Genomic DNA, 23,863 nt, shown 5'->3' on the forward strand with positions numbered 1-23,863 from the left:
GAGACTAAGAACCATCCTGCTCAGGAATGACTCAATAAACCAGGAAATCAAAAATCAATTTAAACAATTTATGGAGACCAACGAGAATGAAAACACAACGGTCCAAAACCTATGGGATACTGCAAAGGCAGTCCTAAGGGGAAAATACATAGCCATCCAAGCCTCACTCAAAAGAATAGAAAAATCTAAAATGCAGTTTTTATATTCTCACCTCAAGAAGCTGGAACAGCAACAGAGGGACAGGCCTAATCCACGCACGAGGAAGCAGTTGACCAAGATTAGAGCAGAAATCAATGAATTAGAAACCAGGAGTACAGTAGAGCAGATCAACAGAACTAGAAGCTGGTTCTTTGAGAGAATCAATAAAATTGACAGACCACTGGCAAGACTTATCCAAAAGAAAAGAGAAAGGACCCAAATCAATAAAATTATGAATGAAAAAGGAGAGGTCACAACCAACACCAAGGAAATTGGAAGGATTATTAGAAGCTTTTATCAACAGCTATATGCCAATAAATTAAGCGATCTGGAAGAGATGGAGGCCTTCCTGGAAACCTATAAACTACCAAGACTGAAACAGGAAGAAATTGATTTCTTAAACAGGCCAATTAATTATGAAGAAATTGAGTCAGTGATAAACAACCTTCCAAATAAAAAAACTCCAGGCCCGGACGGTTTTCCTGGGGAATTCTACCAAACATTCAAAGAAGAAATAATACCTATTCTCCTAAAGCTATTTCAAAAAATAGAAACAGAAGGAAAGCTACCAAACTCATTCTATGAGGCCAATATTACCTTGATCACCAAACCAGGGAAAGACCCCCTCAAAAAGGAGAATTACAGACCTATTTCCCTAATGAATATGGACGCCAAAATCCTCAACAAGATCCTGGCTAATAGAATCCAACAGTACATTAAAAGGATTATCCATCATGACCAAGTGGGATTCATCCCTGGGTTGCAGGCGTGGTTCAACATTCGCAAATCGATCAGCGTGATACATCATATCAACAAGAAAAGACTCAGGAACCATATGATCCTCTCAATTGATGCAGAAAAAGCATTTGACAAAATACAGCATCCTTTCCTGATTAAAACCCTTCAGAGTGTAGGGATAGAGGGTACATTCCTCAATCTCATAAAAACCATCTATGAAAAGCCTACAGCAAATATCATTCTCAATGGGGAAAAGCTGGAAGCCTTTCCCTTAAGATCAGGAACACGACAAGGATGCCCAGTCTCTCCACTGTTATTCAACATAGTACTAGAAGTCCTTGCAACAGCAATCAGATAACAAAAAGGGATCAAAGGTATCCAAATCGGCAAAGAAGAAGTCAAACTGTCTCTCTTCGCAGATGGCATGATGCTCTATATGGAAAACCCAAAAGAATCCACACCCAAACTATTAGAAGTTATAGAGCAATTCAGTTATGTGGCGGGATACAAAATCAATGCTCAGAAATCAGTTGCATTTCTATACATGAATAATGAGACTGAAGAAAGAGAAATTAGGGAATCCATCCCATTTACAATAGCACCAAAAACCATATGTTACCTTGGAATTAACCAGAGACGTAAAGGACCTATATTCTAGAAACTATAAATCACTCTTGAAAGACATTGAGGAAGACACAAAAAGATGGAAAAATATTCCATGCTCATGGATCAGAAGAATTAACATAGTTAAAATGTCCATGCTACCCAGAGCAATCTACAATTTCAGTGCTATCCCGATCAAAATACCGATGACATTTTTCAAAGAACTGGGACAAATAGTCCTTAAATTTGTATGGAACCAGAAAAGGCCCCGAATCGCCAAGGAACTGTTGAAAAGGAAAAACAAAGCTGGGGGAATCACAATGTCGGATTTCGAGCTGTACTACAAAGCTGTGATCACAAAGACAGCATGGTACTGGCACAAAAACAGACACATAGACCAATGGAACAGAATAGAGAACCCAGAAATGGACCCTCGGCTCTTTGGGCAACTAATCTTTGATAAAGCAGGAAAAAACATCCAGTGGAAAAAAGACAGTCTCTTCAATACATGGTGCTGGGAAAATTGGACAGCTACATGCAAAAGAATGAAACTTGACCACTCTCTCACACCATACACAAAGATAAACTCCAAATGGATGAAAGACCTCGATGTGAGACAGGAAACCATCAAAATCCTAGAGGAGAACATAGGCAGCAATCTCTATGACATCGGCCAAAGCAACCTTTTTCATGACACATCTCCAAAGGCAAGAGAAACAAAAGATAAAATGAAGTTGTGGGACTTCATTAAGATAAAAGGCTTCTGCACAGCCAAGGAAACAGTCAAAAAAACTAAGAGGCAGCCCACAGAATGGGAGAAGATACTTGCAAATGATGCTACAGATAAAAGACTGGTATCCAAGATCTACAAAGAACTTCTCAAACTCAATACACGAGAAACAAATAAACAAATCATAAAGCGGGCAGAAGATATGAACAGACACTTTTCCAATGATGACATACAAATGGCTAACAGACACATGAAAAAATGTTCAAAATCATTAGCCATCAGGGAAATTCAAATCAAAACCACACTAAGATACCACCTTAACGCCAGTTAGAATGGCAAAAATTGACAAGGCAAGAAATGACAATTGTTGGAGAGGATGTGGAGAAAGGGGATTCCTCCTACATTGTTGGTGGGAATGCAAGTTGGTACAGCCACTCTGGAAAACAGTGTGGACGTCCCTTAAAAAGTTGAAAATTGAGCTACCCTATGATCCAGCAATTACACTACTGGGAATTTACCCCAAAGATACAGACGTAGTGAAGAGAAGGGCCATATGCACCCCAATGTTCATAGCAGCATTGTCCACAATAGCTAAATCGTGGAAGGAACCGAGATGCCCTTCAACAGATGACTGGATCAAGAAGTTGTGGTCCATATATACAATGGAATATTACTCAGCTATCAGAAAGAATGAGTTCTCAACATTTGCTGCAACATGGATGGCACTGGAGGAGATAATGCTAAGTGAAATAAGTCAAGCCGAGAAAGACAATTATCATATGATTTCTCTCATCTATGGAACATAAGAACTAGGAAGATCGGTAGGGGAAGAAAAGGATAAAGAAAGGGGGGCGGTGAGCAGAAGGGGGAATGAAGCATGAGAGACCAAGGACTCTGAGAAACAAACTGAGGGCTTCAGAGGGGAGGGGGATGGGGGAATGGGATAGACTGGTGATGGGTAGTAAGGAGGGCATGTATTGCGTGGTGCACTGGGTGTTATACGCAACTAATGAATCATCGAACTTTACATCAGAAACCAGGGATGTACTGTATGGTGACTAACCTAATATAATAAAAAAAATTAAAATAAATAAATAAATAAAATAATATGTCTTTCATTTCTTAATAGGCAGTTAAACAATAAAGTGTTCATAGTCCTGGTGCAGTGTTTAATGACTTCTGTTTCAAAACTTAGTGATCTTTAGAATCAGACAGTGTCTTGATTGGCTATCTGGGAAATATCTATAAACCAAAAAGTAAGGTTGAAATGGTCCCCCAGAGGACTTTCATAAACAGCCAAAAGAATACCCTAATAGTCCTTACAGAAAAATAATTTTTTATTATTAAAAAATTAAAATGTTTTTCATGAGAGACTATGGACTATGAGAAACAAACTGAGGACTACAGAGGGGAGGGGGGTGGGGGAATGGGATAGGCCGGTGATGGGTAGTAAGGAGGGCACATATTGCATGGTGCACTGGGTGATATACACGACTGATGAATCATCGAGCCTTACATTGAAAACCGGGGATGTACTGTATGGTGACTAACATAATATAATAAAAAATCATTATTAAAAAAAAATTAAAATGTTTTTTAATTTAATTTTTTTCCTTTAGTTTTATTGAGTTGTAATTGACGTATAACATTGTATATTTAAGATGTATAACATATTGGTTTGATACATGTATAATATGTATAGATTGCAAAATGATTACCACAAAAACTTTAGTTAACATCCTTCACCTCATGTAGTTACAGATTTATTTTGTCTTAACTTTTAAGATCTACTCTTTTAGCAACTTTCAAATATAAAATACAGCATTGTTAACTGTAGTCACCATGCTGTACATTCCGTCCCCAGGATTCACTTATCTTAAGTGAAGTAAGTTGGACCTTTTGACTACCTTCATCTATTTCCCCCACCCTTCTACTCTTGCCTCTGGCAACCACTAATCTGTTCTCTGTTTCTGTGAGTTTGGCTTTTTCAGATTTCACATATAAATGAGATCATACAGTATTTGTCTTTCTCTCTCTCTCTGACTTATTTCACTTAGCATAATGCTCTCAGGGTCCATTCACGTTGTCAACAAATAGCAAGATTTTCTTCTTTTTTATGACCTAAAAATATTCTGGGGTGTGTGTGTGTGTGTCACGTGTTTTGATCCAGTCATCTGTGAATGGACACAGGTTGTTTCCATGTGTTGGCTATTGTAAATAATGCTGCAGTGAACATGAGGGTGCAGATTATCTCTTTGAGAGAGTGATTTTATTTCCTTCAGATCTATACCCAGAAGTGGAATTGCCAGATCATATGGTAGTTTTCAGAACTTCCAGACTGTTCCATAGTAGCTGTACCAGTTTACATTTCCACAAACAGTGTACAACAGTTCCTTTGCATCTTTCTAACACTTGTTTATCTCTTGTCTTTTTGGTGACAGTCATCCTACAAGCAGTGATGTGATATCTCATTGTGGTTTTGATTTGCATTTCCCTGATGATTAGTAATGCCGATCACCTCATGTACCTGTTTGACATTTTATGTTTGGAAAAAGGTCTAGTCAGATCCTCCACTCATTTTGAAATTAGATCTACCTATCTGTGTATCTAGCTATGCTATACTATTGAATTGTATGAGTTCTTTATTTTGGAAATAACTTCTTATCAGATATATGATTTGCAAATATTTTCTCCCATAGGTTACCTTTTTCATTTTGATGATGAAACAACAAAATGTTTTCCTTGTTGTGTAGAAACTTTTTAAAGTTCGATGTAGTCCCACTTGTTTAATTTTGTTTTGTTGCCTTTGCTTTTGATTTCAAATTTAAAAAGTTACCGCAAAGACTGATGTGAAGGAGCTTACCCCCTGTATTTTCTTCTAGGAGTTTTATGATTTCAGGTCTTTAGTTCAAGGCTTTAATCCATTTTGAGTTGATTTTCGTTTGTGGTATAAGAGAAGGGTCCGGTTTCATTCCTTTGCGTGTGGCTGTTCAGATTTCCCAATACCATTTATTGAGAAAACTATCTTTTGTTTTATGTTTTTGGCTCCTTTGTCATAAGTTAATTGACTATATATGCGTAAGTTTATTCCTTGGTTTTCTATTCTGTTCCATTGTTGTATGTGTCTCTTTTTAACCTAATACCATACTATTTTGATTATTATAGCTTTGTAATATAGTTTGAATTTAGGAAGTGTGATGCCTCCAGCTTTGTTCTTTCCCACATTGCTATGGCTATTTGGAGTCTCTGTGGTTCCATACAAATTTTAGGATTGTTCCATTTTTGTGAAAAATGCCTTTGGAATTTTGATAGGGATTTCATTGTATCTGTAGATTGCTTTGAATAGTAGGGACATTTTAACAAAATGAGTTCTTCCAATCCGTGAGTGTGGGATATCCTTCTATTTATTGGTGTTTTTAATTTCTTTCATGAATGTCTTATAGTTTGCAGTGTATAGGTTTTTAACCTCCTTGGTTAAATTTATTTCTAGGTATTTTATTCTTTTTGTTGCAATTGTAAGTGGGATTGTTTTCTTCCTCTTTTTGATAGTTTGTTATTAGTGTATAGAGGGGCAACAGATTTTTGTATATTGATTTTGTATCCTCCAACTTTACTGAATTTGTTAATTAGTTCTAACAGTTTCAGGGTTTTCTTTATGTAATATCATGTCATCTGCAATTTTACTTTTTTGTTTCTGATTTGGATGCCCTTCATTTCTTCTTCTTGCCTAATTGCTGTGGCCATGACTTCCAGTACTATGTTGGAAAAAAGTGGTGAGAGCAGACAGCCTTGTGTTGTATCTGATCCAAGGGGAAAAACTCAGCTTTTCACCATTGAGTATGATATTTGGTATGCATTTGTCATATGGCCTTTATCATGTTGAGGTATGTTCCCTCTATTCTAACTTTGTTGAGAGTTTTTGTCATGAATGGGTGTTGAATTTTGTCAAATGGTTTTTCTACGTCTTTGGAAATGTCATATGATTTTTATCCTTTATTTTGTTTCACATTTATTGTGTTTCACATTGATTTGTGGATGGTGCACCATCCTTTCATCTCTGGAATAAATCCTACTTGTTCATGATGTATGATCCTTTTAATGTTTTTGTGAAATTTGGTTTGCTCATATTTTGCTGAAGACTTTGGCATCTATGTTCATCAGGGATATTGACCTATCATTTTCTTTTCTTCTAGTGTCCTTGTCTGCTTGTGGTATCAGGATAATGCTTGCCTCAGAAGATGAGTTTGAAAGTGTTTCCTCTTCTAATTTTTGGAAAAGTTTGAGGAGAATTGGTACTCTTTAGCTGTTTGGTAGATTTCAGTGAAGCTCTCTGGTCCTGGGCTTTTCCTTTTTGGGAGGGTTTTGATTAGTGATTCAATCTCATTGTTAATAATTGGCCTGTTCACGGGGCGCCTGGGTGGCGCAGTCGTTAAGCATCTGCCTTCAGCTCAGGGCATGATCCCAGTGTTCTGGGATCGAGCCCCACATCAGGCTACTCCACTGGGAGCCTGCTTCTTCCTCTCCCACTCCCCCTGCCTGTGTTCCCTCTCTCACTGGCTGTCTCTCTGTCAAATAAATAAATAAAATCTTTAAAAAAAAAATAAATAATTGGCCTGTTCAGATTTTCTGTTTCTTCTTCATTCAGTCTTGGTAGTTCATATGTTTGTAGGATTTATCTATTCTACGTTGTCCATTTTGTTAGTGTATAATTGTTGATAGTAGTCTCTTATGATCCTTTGTATTTCTGTGGTATCAGTTGTTATGTCTTCTCTTTCATTTCTGATTTTGAGAACTCTCTGCTTTTTTCTTGTGAGTCTAGCTAATGTTTGTCTGTTTTGTTTATCTTTAAAAAAAACAGTTCTTAGTTTCATTAAGACAATAAAAAACAACCTTTTACTGTCTTTTTAGTCTCTGTTTCATTTATTTTTACTCTTGGTCTTTGTTATTTCCTTCCTTCAACTAACTTTGGTCTTAGTTTAGCCTTTTTTCTACTTCCCTGAGGCATAAATAAAGTTGTTTATTGGAGCTCTTTCTTTTTTCTTAATGTAGGCATTTATTACTGTAAACTTACTATAAACTTTCATCTTAGAACTGCTTTTGCTGCATCCCATGAATTTGTTGTTATATTTCCATTTGCATTTGCATTTGTCTCAAGATGTTTTTTTCTCTTTTGATTTTGTCTTTGACTCAAGACATTTTTTTATTCATAGAAGAATGTTTTATATGCATATTCAGGAATAGGTAGTGTGTTTTAACATGCTTGGTGATCTGTTATTTAACCTCAAAAGATTAGAAGTATAAGTAACTGTCAAGGAATAGCTAGACTGGAACAATGGCAGAATCAAGGTTTCACAGCTGATAGCAAATGCTAAAAACAGAACTTAAATGGAAAGCATTCGAGGACTCTTTAAGACAAGGGTGAACAAATCTCTGCAGACCTGAAGAATTTCTTTGCACTTAATTTATAGTCAGGTTAATAATTCAAGTCATTCAAGAAACATTAAATTAGGTTATTTATAATACATTTTTAAAAGTGGGAAATATGTAATATATTTTCATAAGCATGTTTTATCTTTATAATTGTAGCTGAAGATTATTTTTGAACACTTTGAACACTAACTCTGTGCTAGGTTATGCTAATCCTTTTATTTGCATTATCTAATTTATTCTTAAATAATCCTGGGAAGTAGTTTAGTATGTCCATTTTACTTATGAGAGAATTTTCACTCAGAGAGTTTAAGTAAGCAAGATAGAGTTTTGCAGCTAATGAATGGTGGAATCAGGATGTTGAACCTATGTCTGAATATCTCTAAAAGTACCTGCTTTTAGCCAGTACAATGTGGTTCATCCATATAAATTAAATTACTTTGAGCTTTACAACAACCATTCTGTATTTTAAGTCAGCTACTATTATCCCAGTTTGAGACCCAGAAAAGTTAAGTAACTTAGATAAGATAGTATAGCTATTAATTAGTAATACTAGAATTTTGTTGTTGTTAAGTGTTAATTTTGTTTCCTTGCCTGGAAAATGTATTAGTGAGAAACATTTCCAATACTGGATAAATTAGTTTTTACTGAAATAATTTTAAGTTTATTTAACTTCCTCAGTTTTTGTCTACAGCAAAGGCTTTTCCCATAGGTTTCTCACAAGTTAAATAAATTATGAGCCATGAAGAGTTTTGAGATGCTCTGTTGAGACATAATAATAATAAAAGCTAACTATTTTGGAGCACTTGCTACATGCCAGGCACTATTCTAGCGTTTTGTTGGCTTTAACTAATTTAATCCCTAATTTAATCTCTAATTTAATCCTCCCTATGTGGAATATGTTGTTCCTAGCCCTGTTTTACAATGAGGAAACTGAAGTGCAGAGAGGTTAAAAAATGTGACCAAGTTTACCCCATCCTAAATAGCAATGGAAATGAAATCTGGCAGTCTAGGAGCTTTGGAGTCCAGATACCTGTCTGTTACACTATGTAAACTGCCTTCCCCCCAAATAACTTGAGGCATATGTTTTCAAACTCAGTATAGTCTATAGACTGTGCCTCTCTTAGCCTGTATGTTGTGTTTTATTTTATTTATTTATTTTTTAGAGTATTTATTTTAGAGAGAGAGCATGAATGGGAGGGCCAGAGGGAGGGGGAGAGAGCATCTCAAGCAGATTCCACGCTGAGCCTGGAGACCAAGTTGGGGCTCAGTCTCACCACCCTGAGATCACAACCTGAGCTGAAGCCAAGAGTGGGTTATTTAACCGACTGCGCCAGTCAGGCTCCCCTATTGTGTTTTATTTTTTACACTGATTGAAAATAGAGACTGGAATTACAAAGGAAGAAAAATACATGTAACATTGAATCAATAGTTTATTTTGATGGTTAGTAGACTTAAGTGACAAGCTGTAATTTCATATTTATCCACAAGATGGTGAAATTCTCATTAGTTTTTAATTCCTTGAAACCCATATAAACTGTTAATTTATAATCTGCATTCGACACTATTTATTATAAGCACTCTAATTTCTTTTTACAGCCCATCTGCTGGCAAGGCCAAGATTAGAACAGCTCATAGGAGAATTATGATTTTGAATCACCCAGATAAAGGTAGGTAAAAATTCCCATTTTTTCATAATATGTGGATCTGAATCTGCTCTGAGTTCTTTTCAGTTTACTTAAACTCATTGTAAGTGATATATATATATAGTTGAAATGGAAATTTATGTGCCACATGTATTGTGATTTTTCCTAAATAAATAAGCTTTTGGATTGGAGTTCAGTAACCCACAGAAGCGGTGGATTCATATTATCAGCTTTCAAGAACTTAGTTACTGATTTTTGTATATGTACCTAGCCCTTGTTTGAGGCTCCTAGCACTTTGACTGGGAAAGAGAAAACATGAGTTATGGACTCTATGTAAACTGATATGGGCATCATGAATTATGTTTGTTTAACCTTAAACATAAAAGTACAAGATTTAGAGGATATCTTCTAAATCTCTGTACTATGTCATAGATAATTCTGAATTTCTTAATTTTATTCTGGAAGGCTCTGAGGCTAAGCCATTTGTTTTTAACTGGCCAGGTTTTTAATGTAAATTTATCTTACAGAAAGACAATTATTATAACTTTAACTACACTACAGCTGCTTGAGAGAGAAAGCCCATATGTTCATTACTGTTTCTTCTCTAAAATAACAGATGGTAGAAAGTTGCACTGTATTTCAGAAGTCAAGGGTGCGGTGGGGGAGGAGAGAGAAGGGTTTTTTGGATTCTTATTTACAGACTTTCAGTTTTCTAATTTTTTTTTAAAAAAATTAAAAACAAATTTTAGATTTCTACGCATCCTCACTGACACCAAAGTAGGGCATTCTTTTTCAGTTTTCTCAATTATGTACTATAAAAATTCTTTTCACTAGACATCATCTTTGGCTTTTTTATTTACTGTTCTTTAGTATGAATAAACAAGAGAATAAACTTTGAAAAGAGGTTTGCTTAAAATTTCTAAATAGCTTCAACAGTTACTGAAAGATCCATTCAACTAATTTACTTCTCATTGTGGGCTTTCAGAGTAATTGACTCAGAAAGAAATGTGTTTAAAGTGCCTCCTTGAGGCCCTCTGTCTCATACTAAACATCCTTTGTCCCTTCCAGGTCAAGTGTATGCCCTTCTCTGATTGATTGCAGTAGGATCAGGCACTCATGTCTTTCAGATGATTGACAAGTTGTTGATTGTGCCTACTGGCAGGGAAGCAAGTTCTAAAATGTATCTAAGAGAAAATGTATTTTTAGATACCGTTAGTAAAAAAAGAAAATGTGTATCCTGTGAGCCAGTAGTATTTACAGAATTACTTGATTTACTCTGAGGTCATCTATTTATCAGAGGTGGGATTGTTGATTGCTTGTAGTATGCTTATTAATATCCTGTCTGGCCCTGTGTGGGTAGCAGAATGTGAGGGAATGGACCTAGAAGCCGGAGGCTGGTGTTTTTGTCTGGCTTTTGCCTTCTAACTAGCAGTATGACCTTGAACACTCCCTTAACCTCTCCAAATGTCAATTTTATCTTCTACAAAATGAAGGGATTTATTTCTAAAGTCCTTTTTGTTAAGTAATATAATATCTTTTTATGCCTATTCAATTAATGAAGAAACTGTACCCTATATTTCTATTCAGATCACATTTTTCACTTAAGAAAGATGCTTTTAATCATTTTGGATTATTGTACCCTCTAAGAATGTATTGACAGCTGTGGACATTTTGTTCATAAATTGCTCATTCACCCATAATTTTAAAAACATTTGGAGTTTCAGAGAGTTCACAGATTTTCCAACACCCATGCGTATGCTCACAGTTAAGAACTCCTACTCTAAAAGTAGGGTGAATTAAGGAATATTGACATTACTGGAGGGAAAGTATTCATGGATGATGGAGCTGGGAGATGATAATTCATAAATCCTGAAATGGTCTCTTGAGAAGGTGGTTTTGTTTTGTTTTCTTATTAATGAGAAGAAGGTAACAGATTTTAAATAAAAATGTCTCATTGTCCTCGGAGAGAGAAAGCTAGAAATATTTGGGGAAATATGAGAATGGGCAACTTTTAATTTTGTCTCCTCTTTTTTTAATTCGTTATCATATTTGCTTTGGCCAGGGCAGCACTGACCGAGTGTTATATAGGTAATTGCAAAAACTTAAATCCTCTACTCCATGCTTCTGAAATTCATGAATGTACCCCCACTTCATCCCAAGTCACTTTTCTGCTGGCTTTGCTGCCAGCTAGTAAAAAAGTTAGAACTTCAAATGTGTGATCAGCTGTAATTTGTCACACATTTCATTATCAGCTTATGCAAAGAAAGTGACACGAGAAAATTAGGTGTGGGGATGGCTGAAAATAAATTTTTTGTAACCAGTTTTAAATGAGCATTCAGATGTGTTTTGGTAAAAAGTAAATTCTGCTATTCAGTTTAGTGAGATAAAATCTCAGTTGATCTAATGCTTTCAGATGGGTATCTTTTAGATTATGCTTTTTTAAATTGTTGAAGAGAGAGGTTCGTTGTTAGGAAATAAGCAGTTGATATTATGCTTAATGAATATAAAAAGGAAGACAGACTAGGTAAATATGAAAAGCTGTAGAACCTCAGCGATCTCTTATAAACTGTCTAATCCAGTGCTACTCAAAAGTATAGTTTGCTTGTTCACGTGGGCCAGTTTTTTAACTGTATGTGACAAGTTACGAACGGAAATCAAAAGCATTTGGAAATCCTTGTAGCGGTTTGACATTGTGGTAACATCCAAATGTGTGATACTTTTGTAATTTGTAAATGTATTGGTCCACCACAAACTGGAAATTTTTTTAAAAGTGCTTCTTCACCATAGTTTGAGAGACACTGATCTGATCAATGCTGCCTGCTAAATCAGGACTGTTTCTGCTCTGTCCTGGGGAAAATGTCCTGTTAGCTCTCCTTAAAGATTTTTTGTGGTGGAGAACTTCCAGCTTTACAAGAAGCCCACTGGTAGGCAGCTCTAACTACTAGAAAGTTCTTCCTTATATTTAACTGAAATCTGCCTGTCTGCAGCAGAGATTCTCATCTTTTTTTTATTTATGTCCCCTTTTAATAAACGTACAGTATTCTCACTCTTCTTTAATATTTAAATAGGGTGCCTGGGTGGCTCAGTCGATTAAGCGTCTGCCTTTGTCTCAGGTCATGATCCAAGGGTCCTGGGATTGAGTCCCACATTGAGCTCCCTGCTCAGCGGGGAATCTGCTTCTTCCCTAAATCCCCCCCCCCCCCCCCCGCTTATGTTCTCTCTCTCTCATGCTCTCACACTCTCTCTCAAATAAATAAATAAAATCTTTAAAAAAATAGTATTTAAATAAAAATTACATACTGGGACTAAAAACAAATCTAAGTATACCATTGAATGGATTTTCCCTAATTACTCTCATTGTAGAAACAGCTAAATTTGACAAAAAGTCCTGGTAATAATATATTACAATTTATTATGATGTATTACACTTAAAAGATGTAAACAATTACAAAAAGAAAGACATGATATGATCACCAAGAGTCAAAATGAATTTACTAAGAAAAAGTCATGCCTAATTAGCTTGATTTCCTTTTTTGATAGATGTAACTAGACTATACTTGTTTCAAAGATCTCATCTTTTCTTCCCCTTATTTCAACATTTTAATTAGATTTAAGGCTTTGTATTTGAGTTAATAACTTTTTTGGTAAAAGTATAATTTTGTTTTATCCACATTGATTTTCCTGGATAAACGGTGCAATCTTTAAAAGGTAAAGAACATGGCTTATTCATCTTTATAATCTCTATGGCTGACACTTAAACTCTTAATTTTTTTTTCATGAATGAATGAATAAGCAAATGGATAAAAAGAAGGCATACAAATAAAATATACAGGTAAAATAGAATTGGGGTGGATAACTAATACATAATGATCATATGGAAAATTTTAAAGATTTATTATGCTGGTTGAAACCACCTATAACTATTCTTTCGTTCATTCAGGAAGTATTTATTCAGCTTCTCTAATGTGCCAGATGTTGTGGTAAATATTGGGGCTTTAACCATAAAACAGGACAACTAGATCCTTGTCTTCATAGAGCATGTATGCTGATGGAGGGACAGACAAAAAATAAGTAAACCTTTTTCACATTGTAGTAAGTGTAGAAAAGGGTGCAGCAGACAGAGATACAGAATATGAGAAAGAGGCAGCTTTACATAAAGTGACTGGGAGGAGCTCTGATGAGGAGAGACCTAAAGGATGGAAAGAAAGTGTCTGTGTGAAGAATGGTTGGAAGGTCAGGGAACTAGCATATGCAAAGGCTCTAAGGAAGGAAAGAATATAGTGTGCTTAAGGACTTGAAAGAAACTAGCTTGATAGGGGTGTAATATGCAAGGGGAGAGAGAGCCTGAAATGAGGTGGTGTTCACATTTTGAAAACTGTAGGTATGCTTTCTGATAATGAAACGCTGTATTTGCTATGTAATACTTGGACTTGATTCTAAAGACAGTGGGAAGTTTCTGTCGGCTTTTAAGCAATAGAGTGATATAATTTAATTTACTTTTTAAGAAATCACTTTTCTCCTCAATCTGTCCTTACGTCTTTTTATTTTTAAATATATTTCGTATTGAAATATAGAGGCAGAAAAGTGGACAGATCATTAAGTATATTTCTATGTAAATTTTTACAAACACCCATATAACAAGCCTCCAGGTCAAGAACTGGAACATCATCACACCTCTGAATCCCCTTCATGAGCCCTCCCAGTCTACTTCATCTCTAAAAGGAACCACTGTCTTGGAACCAATATCATAATTTACTTTTGCCTCTTTTGAATGTGTGTAGTCATTTGCATCTCGCTGCTTTTAGTCAGTATTTATCCTTGTGAGAATCATCCATATTATAATGTGGAGCAATCGTGTGTTCATTCTCATTGATATATAGCTGCCTTAGCAAAGTGATCCCAGTCTTTTGGTACGAGTTGAGACCTGATTTGTGACCCAGTATGTGATCTACTCTGGAGAATGTTCCATGTGCACTTGAGAAGAATGTGTATTCTGTTGCTTTAGGATGGAACGTTCTGAATATATATGTGAAGGCCATCTGGTTCAGTGTGTTGTTCAAAGCCCTTATTTACTTGTTGATCTTCTGCGTAGATGATTTGTCCATTGCAGTGAGGGGGGTGTTAAAGTCCCCTACTATTATTTTATTATTATCAATGTGTTTCTTTGATTTTGTTATTAATTGGCTTATATAATTGGCTTGCCCCTATATTAGGGGTATAAATATTTACAAGTGTTAGATCTTCTTGTTGGCTAGAACCTTTAATTATGATATAGTCTCCTTCCTCATCTCTTATTACAGTCTTTGGTTTAAAATCAAATTTGATATAAGGATTGCTTTCTTTTGATGTCCATTAGCATGATAAATGGTTTTCCACCCCCTCACTTTAAATCTAGGGGTGTCTTTGGGTCTAAAATTGAGTCTCTTGCTGACAGCATATTGATGTGTCTTGCTTTTTATCCAATCTGATACCCTGTGTCTTTTGATTAGGGCATTTAGCTCATTTACATTCAGAGTAACTATTGAGAGAAAGGAATTTAGTGCCATTGTATTACATGTAAAGTGACTGTTACTGTATATTGTCTCTGTTCCCTTCTGGTCTGTGTTACTTTTGGGCTCTCTCTTTGCTTAGGGGATCCCTTTTAATATTTCTTGTAGGGCTAGTTTGGTGATCACAAATTCTTTTAGTTTCTGTTTGTTCTGGAAGGGTTGTTTGTTTGTTTTATCACTCCTTCTATTTTGAATAACATCCTAGCTGGATAAAGTATTCTTGGCTGCATATTTTTCTCATTTAGCACCCTGAATATATCATGCCAGTCTTTTCTGGCCTGCCAGGTCTCTGTGGATAGGTCTGTCAATCTAATGTTTCTACCATTGTAGGTTACAGTACTCTTTTCCCAAGCTGCTTTCAGGATTTTCCCTTTGTCTCTGAGATTTTTAAGTTTTACTATTAGATGTCGGGGTGTTGACCTATTTTTATTGATTTTGAGGGGGGTTCTGTTTGCCTCCTGGATTTTGATGCTTTTTCCTTCCCCAGAAGGAAGTTCTGTTATAATTTGCTCCAATATTTCTTCTGCCCCTCTCTCTCTTTCCTCTTCTTCTGGGATCTCAATTATTTTAATATTGTTTCTCTTATCTCTTGAATTCTCCCCTAGTGATCCAGTAGTTGTTTATCTCTCTTTTTCTCACTTTCTTCTTTCTCCATCATTTGGTCTTCCATGTCACTAATTCTCTCTTCTGCCTCATTTATCCTAGCAGTTAGAGCCTCCATTTTTATTGCATCTCATTAATAGCCTTTTTGATTTCGACTTGGTTAGATTTTAGTTCTTTCATTTCTCAAGAAAGGGATTCTCTAGTGTCTTCTATGCTTTTTTCAAGCCCAGCTAGTATCTTTATAATCATTACTCTGAAATCTAGTTCCACCATCTTACTTACATCCATACTGATTAGGTCCCTGGCAGTCAGTACTGCCTCTTGTTCTCTTTTTTGAGGTGAGTTTTTCCATCTTGTCATTCTGTCCAGAGAAGAATAGATGAATGAAAGAACAAAATACTAAAAAGGGCAACAACAACCCCAGAGAAATATACACTAAACAAATCAGAAGAGACCCGAACCCGGGGGATGGGAGGGGACGAGAGAGTGAGAAAGAGAATATAATTAGGTGAGCAGAATAGAGCAGTACACTGGATTCTGTGTGTAGTTTGGTCTGTTTCTTAGAAAATTGTAATCTGTTTCCCAAAATTGTAAAGAAAGAAAAATTTATGTGTACAAAATTAAAATTAAATACAAGAAAAGGATAGAATGTAATTGTAAAAATGGAAATTAAAAGACAAGAAAAAACAAAAAGAAAAAAAAAAAACCCACAACAAAAAAAGGAAGGGATATAGATATACAGGTGAACAGGGGCTCCTGGGTGGCTCAGTCAAGCGTCTGCCTTCAGCTCAGGGCGTGATCCCGGAGTTCTGGGATCGGGCCCCACATCGGGCTCCTCTGCTGGGAGCCTGCTTCTTCCTCTCCCACTCCCCCTGCTTGTGTTCCCTCGCTGGCTGTGTCTCTCTCTGTCAAATAGATAAATAGAATCTTTAAAAAAAAAAAAGATATACAGGTGAACAGAACAGAGCAATACACTATCTCCTGAGTATATTTTGGTCAGTTTGTTAGAGGAAACCACATCTCAAAATTGTGAAGAAAGAAAAATTTATATATACAAAAATAAAATTTAATATATTGAAAGGGTAGAATGTAACTGTGAAGATGAAAAATTTTTAAAGATTTTATTTATTCATTTATTTATTTGTCAGAGCACAAGCAGGGGGAGCGGCAGGCAGAGGGAGAAGCAGGCTCCCTGCTGAGCAAGGAGCCCAGTGTGGGACTCGATCCCAGGACCCTTGGATCATGACCTGAGCCAAAGGCAGACACTTAATCGACTGAGCCACCCAGATGTCCCTAAAGATGAAAATTTTAAAAGATTTTAACAAAACAAAAAAACAAAAAACAAAGAAAGGGAAGAAGAAAAAGAAAAAAACTCCACAAAAGAACAAAAAAGAGAATATGATCAGACAGGTGACTAGAACGGTGCCATACACTAGATTTTGGGTATATTTTAGTCTGTTGGAAGAAACTACATCCCAAAATTGTAAAGAAAGAAAAACTTATATATATACACAAAAATAAGATTAAATACAATGAAGGGATAGAATGTAACTGTAAAAACGAAAATTAAAAAAAATATTTTAAAAAGTTGATAAAATATGAAATTGGTTGAAAAGGGAAAGAAAAATTAAAAAAAAAATTAAAGTCGATAGATTAAAGAATCATGGGGGAAAAGCCATGAATTCTATGTGCTGTATTCCCCTAGTGCTGGAGTTTTGCAGTTCTCATTGATGAGTAAGCGTGGTCGTGGAGGTATGTTCTTACTGATCTTCTGGGGGAGGGGCCTGTTCTCAAGTGATTTTGCCCCAGGCAGTAATTGTACCGCCCTTGTTGGGATGCCAGGCTAAGTAATCTGCTCCTGTTCTATTTGGCTTTGCTCTATTTGGCTTTTGTTCCCTAAGACTTTCAAAGCAGCTTTAGAGGATGGGAATGAAAATGGCTGCCTCCCAATCTCCAGCCCCAGAGCCAAAAGCTCTTGGGGGGGGGGGGGCCCTCCTCAGTGAGTCCTCAGAGAAAAGCAGTCAATCACTCCTGTCTCCCTGGTCTCTGGCCATACTCCATGCTCACCTGGCCTGTGACCAAGTGTTTCTATCTCAGGCCCATGACCCTGTTTCAAGTCTCCAAACCCTGCAGATGGGGAGAAAGGGGGGTCTAGCCGATTCTGCTGCTTGTTGGGCCCCTGCTCAGGAGCAGTTGCTCCACCATGTCACAGTTTCTGCTTTATGGCAACCGCCAGCTGAGAGCTCACTCTTTGCAGCCTGCTTCCCCATTCTGATGCCTGGGAGCTCTGCTGCACTCAGGCACCCCCAGTCTTCCTGTGACCCCGAGGATCCTGAGACCACACTGTTTCAGCTAGGTTTCCACCCCTGTTTAGCCACCTGCGCGAAGTCCCTCACGAGAGCAGACTTCTAAAACTTCGATTTTATGCTCCACTGCTATATCACTTGCTGGTAGCTGATTGATGGAGGCTCTCTTCCCCCCGGGGTCTGTCTTCCCATATATCACTTCAGATTCACTTCTCTGCACCTCCTGCCTTGCAGAAAGTGGTCTCTTTTCTATTCATAGCCTTGAAGCTATTCTTTGATCTCCAGGTGAGTCTGCAGGTGTTCAGAGTGATTTGATAGCTATTTAGCTGAATTCCTGGGACCAGAGGAAACTAAGGTCTCCTACCTCACCATCTTGAACTCACTCCTATCCTTGCTGATTTCTGCTGTGGTTGTGTGTGTTTATTTGTCCATTTAGGTTTTGTTTGTTTTGCTTTACTTATTGTGATGATATGCTTATATGATTTGGGAACAGATAATTTAGAATTGTTGTGTTTTCCTTGTGGATTGACCCCTCCTCATTTTGAAATATCCTCCTTCATATCTAGTAATGCTTCTTGCCATAAAGTCTGCTTTACTTGAAACTATAAATTCACCAGCTTTCTTTGGTTACTGTTTACATAGTATATCTTTTCCCATCTTTTTCTTCAGTCTTTCTGTATTTTTATTTTTGAAATTTGAAGTTTGTCTTTTCTAAGCAGTTGGGTTTTAATTTTTTTTAACTTATTTATTTACTTGGAAGAGAAAAAGCCATGCACATGCGCCCATGTGAGTCAGAGGAGGGGCCGAGGGAGAGAATCCCCAAGCAAACTCTTTGCTGAGCATGGAGCCCAGCGTGGGGCTCAGTCCCATCACCCATGAGATCATGACCTGAGCCAAACGAAGAATCAGTCACTCAACTGACTGAGCCATCCAGGAGCCCTGGGTTTTATTTTTTTAATGGGGTCTGACAATTTTTGACTTTTAGTACAAGTATTTAATTCTTTTATATTTAATGTACTTAATGATATTTGAATATATTTATACCATGTTACTCTTTGTTTTCTATTTGACTCACCTATTTTATGTTTCTTCTTCTTTACTTCTTTTGGCCATTCAAAATTTTAAAAGATTGGTGTGTCTTTTTCTTTAGTGACTTCATAGATATACTTAAAAGTAAAAACCTATTTCTCTAGTGATTACCTAAAGAATACAGCATACCTCCTTGACTTATTACAGTTTAAAGTAAAATACTGCTGTGGTCACTCCTCAGATAATGCTAGGACCTTAGAATGCTTTTAAGATTTTCCATCTTTGAGTTTTAGCAATTTTACTATGACGTGAGTTGGTATAGGTTTCTGTGCATATATCCTGCTTGTGGTTTGTAGAGATTCTTGGATCTGTGGGATAAAGTCTTTCATTAGTTTTATAAGACTTTAGAATATTGCCTCTTCTCTTTATTCTCTCCTTTTCTTCTGAAATTCCAATTATGTGCATTTTTGGCTCCCACTTTTTTCACTGTGTCTCATTTGTCTTTTATACTTTCTTCTATATTGTATATATCCTTTTGTGTAGATGTTTGTTAATAATTTCTTCCAGTTTCTTGCCCTGTCTAATCTGCTCTTATGCCTTTTTTTAGTTTAATTTTTGAAATTTCCATTTCTTTTTCTGTGGAATCCCAATCACTTTGAAATTCTTTGTGTCTTTATTTATCTTCTCCATCTTTATTTTCTTAAATATATGACTCAGAGTTATTTTAAGATCCTTGGCTAATCCTTCCAGTTTCTAGCTCACCTCTGTTTCTTTTTCTGTTGTATTTCCCCCTTTTGGTTTTCAGGTCTTCTTTTGGGTGCAAAGTAATTTTTTTTTTTTTTTTTTGAATGCCATAGGTTTTGTATGAAAGCAACAATTTTCAAACTTTTGGTCTCAGATCCAAAAAGTCTTTGTATGAATTATATCTATCAATATTTATAATACTAGAAGGTAAAACTGAGAAAGTTTAAAGACATATATGTGTTAATTCATTATAAAATATTAAACTTGCTACATTTTAATATAAGTAGCATAATCTTCATGAAAATTTGCATTTGCCAAAACAATTTAAAAAATGAGTAGAGTGGAGAGAATGGTGTTATAAAAGCTAAAAGAGGAATATATTTCAGAAAACTAGTGATCAACTGTGATGAATATTGCTGTGAGAACCATTAAGATGAAGACAGAGAAGAGGATCCATAGTATTTTTGCAATTTTGGAAGGCTTTGATGACCTTAAAACAGTTTAATTGGTGGTGGATTGAGGAGTGAAAGAAAGATGAGGAAGTTGAGTTAGGCTATATAAACAACTTTCTTTAGAAGTTTTGTAAGGAAGAGGAGGAGAGAAATGGAGTAGTAGTTGAAAGACAGGGATGTGGCATTAAGGGAAAGAATTTCTTTTGTTTTCTTTGTTTATTACTTTTAAAATACACTTTTTGGAAGCTTTTGAGCAGTTTTGAGCAGGTTTTTGTGTCAGTGGAAATGATCAACTAGAGAGATCAATGATTTAGAAGAGATTAAATTTAAATTCAATAGGGATAAAGGTAATGTTCTTTTAGGTCCCCTAAATCAATTGTGTAAATATAGGACAGAGACTTGGCAGTGTTTCAGATGTAAAGGAGCCATAGGGGTATATTTGGTCTCAGAGCCTATAAGATTCAACAGTGTGAAAGCCACTAAAAAAATGTGTCAGGGGGTTCTTAAGTTGCTGTAAAGGACACACAGTATCAGTGTTATAAGACTGAATGTTACTACAGTCTTCTGTACTTGTCATTCATTCATTCACCTGATACTTATTTTCCAGCTTTACTGAGCCTAAGCAGTTGGACCTTGTGTAAAATTTTGTATCCCTTTCTAGATCTCAAATTTTGAAGGATACTGACAAACTAAGTAGTATTCAGAGGAAAGCAAACAGGATGGTGAAGAGCTGGAAGCAATGTCATATGAATGGTCATTCATTCATTCAACACACATTTATTGAGTATCTAATGCAAGCACACAGTATACTAGACACTGAACAAGGGAGCCAGTCTTGCCTTCACAGATCTTATATTCCACTGGGAGAGACAGTAGATAGGTAATTTGGTAGGTTAAAATTTTCTGCAAATTCTTCATAGTACTTCACATCGAGAGATGCTGTTTCCTTACCCTTTAGGCTAGCCTTGTGACTTGATTTGACCAGTAGGATATAGTAGAAGCACAAGTTTAAATTCTGAGCTCAAGAAGTATTGCAGCTTCAGCTGTTACCCTCTTAGAACATGGAGACCACCATATGAAGAAAACCAGGCTCACCCCCTGAAGGATGAAAGACTAAGAGAGAGAGCAGCCTAGCTGTCCCAGCCAAGGTCCCAGTGGGGCCATTGTGGACCCTCCAGCCCTAGAGGATCTGACCCAACTCAGAACCCATTAACCCAGCTTAATCCATACAATAGAGAGAATAAAAAATCATTGTTTTTAGCCACTGAGTTTTGGGGTAGTTTGTTATGCCGAAAAGGCTAATATCGAAAAGGTCCCATGATGAAAAGTGTTTTTAAGAAAAATAAAGTAGGGGAATGAGATTGACAGTTGGAGAGAGGCACCTGCCCCCTGTAACTGCAGTATTATATATACCATCTTAGAAATTCTCTGTGAGGAGATAATATTTGAGCAGAGACCTGAGGGAGTAAGTTATACAAAAATCTGAAGAAAGAGTATTTCAGGCAGAAAGAACATCAAATACAGAGTCTTGAAAAAAGAGCATACTATATGTTTTTGGAATTGTAAGGAGATTGGCCAGAGTTTAATGAGCAAAGGGAAGAATGATAGGAAGTATGATTGGATAGGACATCCAGGGCCAAATGATGGAGTAGCTTGCAAGCTATACTAAGAATTTTGGCTTTTATTTTTTAGTGTGATAGGAATGATGTTACTTGATTTACAGTAATTAGACTACTTTGGCAGGTATGGAGAAAATAGGGAATCAAGAGTGGAAGCAAGGAAGTTTGTAGAGAGTATTGTAACCCAAGAAAGAATGACATTGTTTTAGGCTAGGGTTTTTGTGATGAAAGAGGTAAAGAATGGTCTGCTTGAGGATATATTTTGAAAGTGAAGCCAACAAAGTTGATGGGTTGGGGGTAAGAAAAAAGTGAGGAAGAATGACTTAGGGTTTTGGCCAAAGCAATAAAAAAAACAAGAAACCTTGCTATAATGAGAAACTCAGAGGGCTTCTGTGCAACATCTCATATTTAAAATGTTGCACATACATGTGAAGTCCCTCTTCTGTGCCTTTATGAGGGCAGAAGTATGTTTACTGAGAAGAAACCATGAGCAGTTTGAATATTGGACCTCTATGTGGAAGACTGTTCTTAGAGTTATCTTAGTTCCCCTTCACAAGTTATCAGTCAACTAGTAATTATGGAGTACCTTCTGGGAGCTAGGCCCTGTTCTAGCTAGGCACTGCAGCTACAGCAGTGGAAGAAGTGATATTCAGGCAGAGCAGTGAAGGTAACTTGAGATTGAGAACTGCTGGAGGACAATTTGTTAGGGATGTCTAAGGAGGTGTTCATTTATTGGGTAATTAGGTAGAACCCTTTAAGACTCTTCCAACTCTGTGCTTCTGTGATTCTCTAATCATCTGCTACACTGAATCGAGACTCAAAGTATTCTTCAAATTCTCCTGTCTCTGCATGATCATTTTTTTTAAACAGCTATATTGACATATAATTCATGTACCATGGAATTCATCCTTTAAAGTAGACAATTCTGTAATTTCTGATATGTTTACAGATATGTGCAGCCATCACCACAATTAGACTATTTTCATCACCTCAAAAAGAAACTCCATATCCTTTAGCCAAAGCCTCCCTCCCCTATCCCATCCCCTTCTCCCTTCTCCTAATTCTCAGTTCTATCTCATTGATCTTCCTGTTTGTCCTTGTACCAGTACCGCACTGTCTTTGATGACTTTTGCTTTGTGATAAGTTTTAATTTTGTGAGTAGGTGTCCTCTTACTTTATTCTTCTTTCATAGGATTGTTTCAGCTATTCTGGGTTCCCTGCAGTTCCATATGAATTTTAGAATCAGGTTGTCAATTTTTACAAAGAAGTTAGCTGGAATTTTGATAGAGATTGTGTTGAATCTATAAGTCAGTGTAGGGAGTATTGCATCTTAACAATGTTAAGCCTGTTGATCCAGGGACATTAGATGTTTTTCCATTTATTTAGATAATTTAATTTCTTTCAACATTACTTTTATAGTTCTAAGTGTATAAGTTTTGCATTTCATAAGTTTATTCCTAAGTGCATTATTCTCTTTGATGCTAGTGTGAAAAGAATTATTTTCTTAATTTCATTTTTGTATTATTCATTGCAAATGTATAGGAATACCATTGATTTTTATAAATTAGTCTTATCACCTGCAACCTTGCTGAACTTGTTTATTAGTCCCAGTGCTTTTTTAGTGGGTTCAGGATAAGATCATGTCATCTGTGAATAGAGGTAGTTTTACTTCTTGCTTTCCCATTTGTATGCCTTTATTTCTTTTTCTTACCTAGTTGCCCTGAGTAGAGTCTCTAGCACAATACTGAAAAGTTGTGAGAACAGACATCCTTGTCTTGTTTTCTGATATTAGGGAAAAGCATCCAATCCTTACCCCATTAGTATGATATAACTGTGGGGTTTTTTAATAGATGCCTTTTATCAGGTTAGGAAGTTCCCTTCTATTTTTGTTTTTTACTTTGTAGCTATAATGGATTACATTAATTGATTTTCAGTTGTTAAACCAACCTCATATCCCTGTGATAAATTTCAGTTGGTCTGGTGTATAATTTTTTTTATATGTTGCTAGACTCAGTTTGCTTGTATTTTGTTGAGTTTTTTGAATCCATAGTCATAAGAAATACTAGTTTGTAGTTTTGTTGTGATGTCTTTGGTTTTAGTGTCAAGATAATGTGGACCTTATAGAATGAGTTAGGAAGTGTTTCCTCCTGTTCTGTAAACCATCTAGACCTGGCCTGTGCTTTTTGCATGGTTTTTAAATTACTGATGAGTCTCTAAAG

At 36.3% G+C, this 23,863-nt stretch overlaps 1 protein-coding gene across 1 annotated transcript in view; it reads left to right on the forward strand.

Annotated features, from left to right (window-relative positions):
- Positions 1-23,863, forward strand: part of DNAJC15 (DnaJ heat shock protein family (Hsp40) member C15) — an 87,017-nt gene that overhangs the window by 44,056 nt on the left and 19,098 nt on the right. The window contains exon 5 of the mRNA XM_026493326.4: positions 9,296-9,366. Within this exon, the coding sequence (XP_026349111.1) occupies positions 9,296-9,366 (71 nt within the window). The remainder of the gene's footprint in view (positions 1-9,295; positions 9,367-23,863) is intronic.

The sequence above is a fragment of the Ursus arctos genome, unplaced genomic scaffold (genome assembly GCF_023065955.2).
Source record: "Ursus arctos isolate Adak ecotype North America unplaced genomic scaffold, UrsArc2.0 scaffold_10, whole genome shotgun sequence".
NCBI classification, from domain to species: domain Eukaryota; kingdom Metazoa; phylum Chordata; class Mammalia; order Carnivora; family Ursidae; genus Ursus; species Ursus arctos.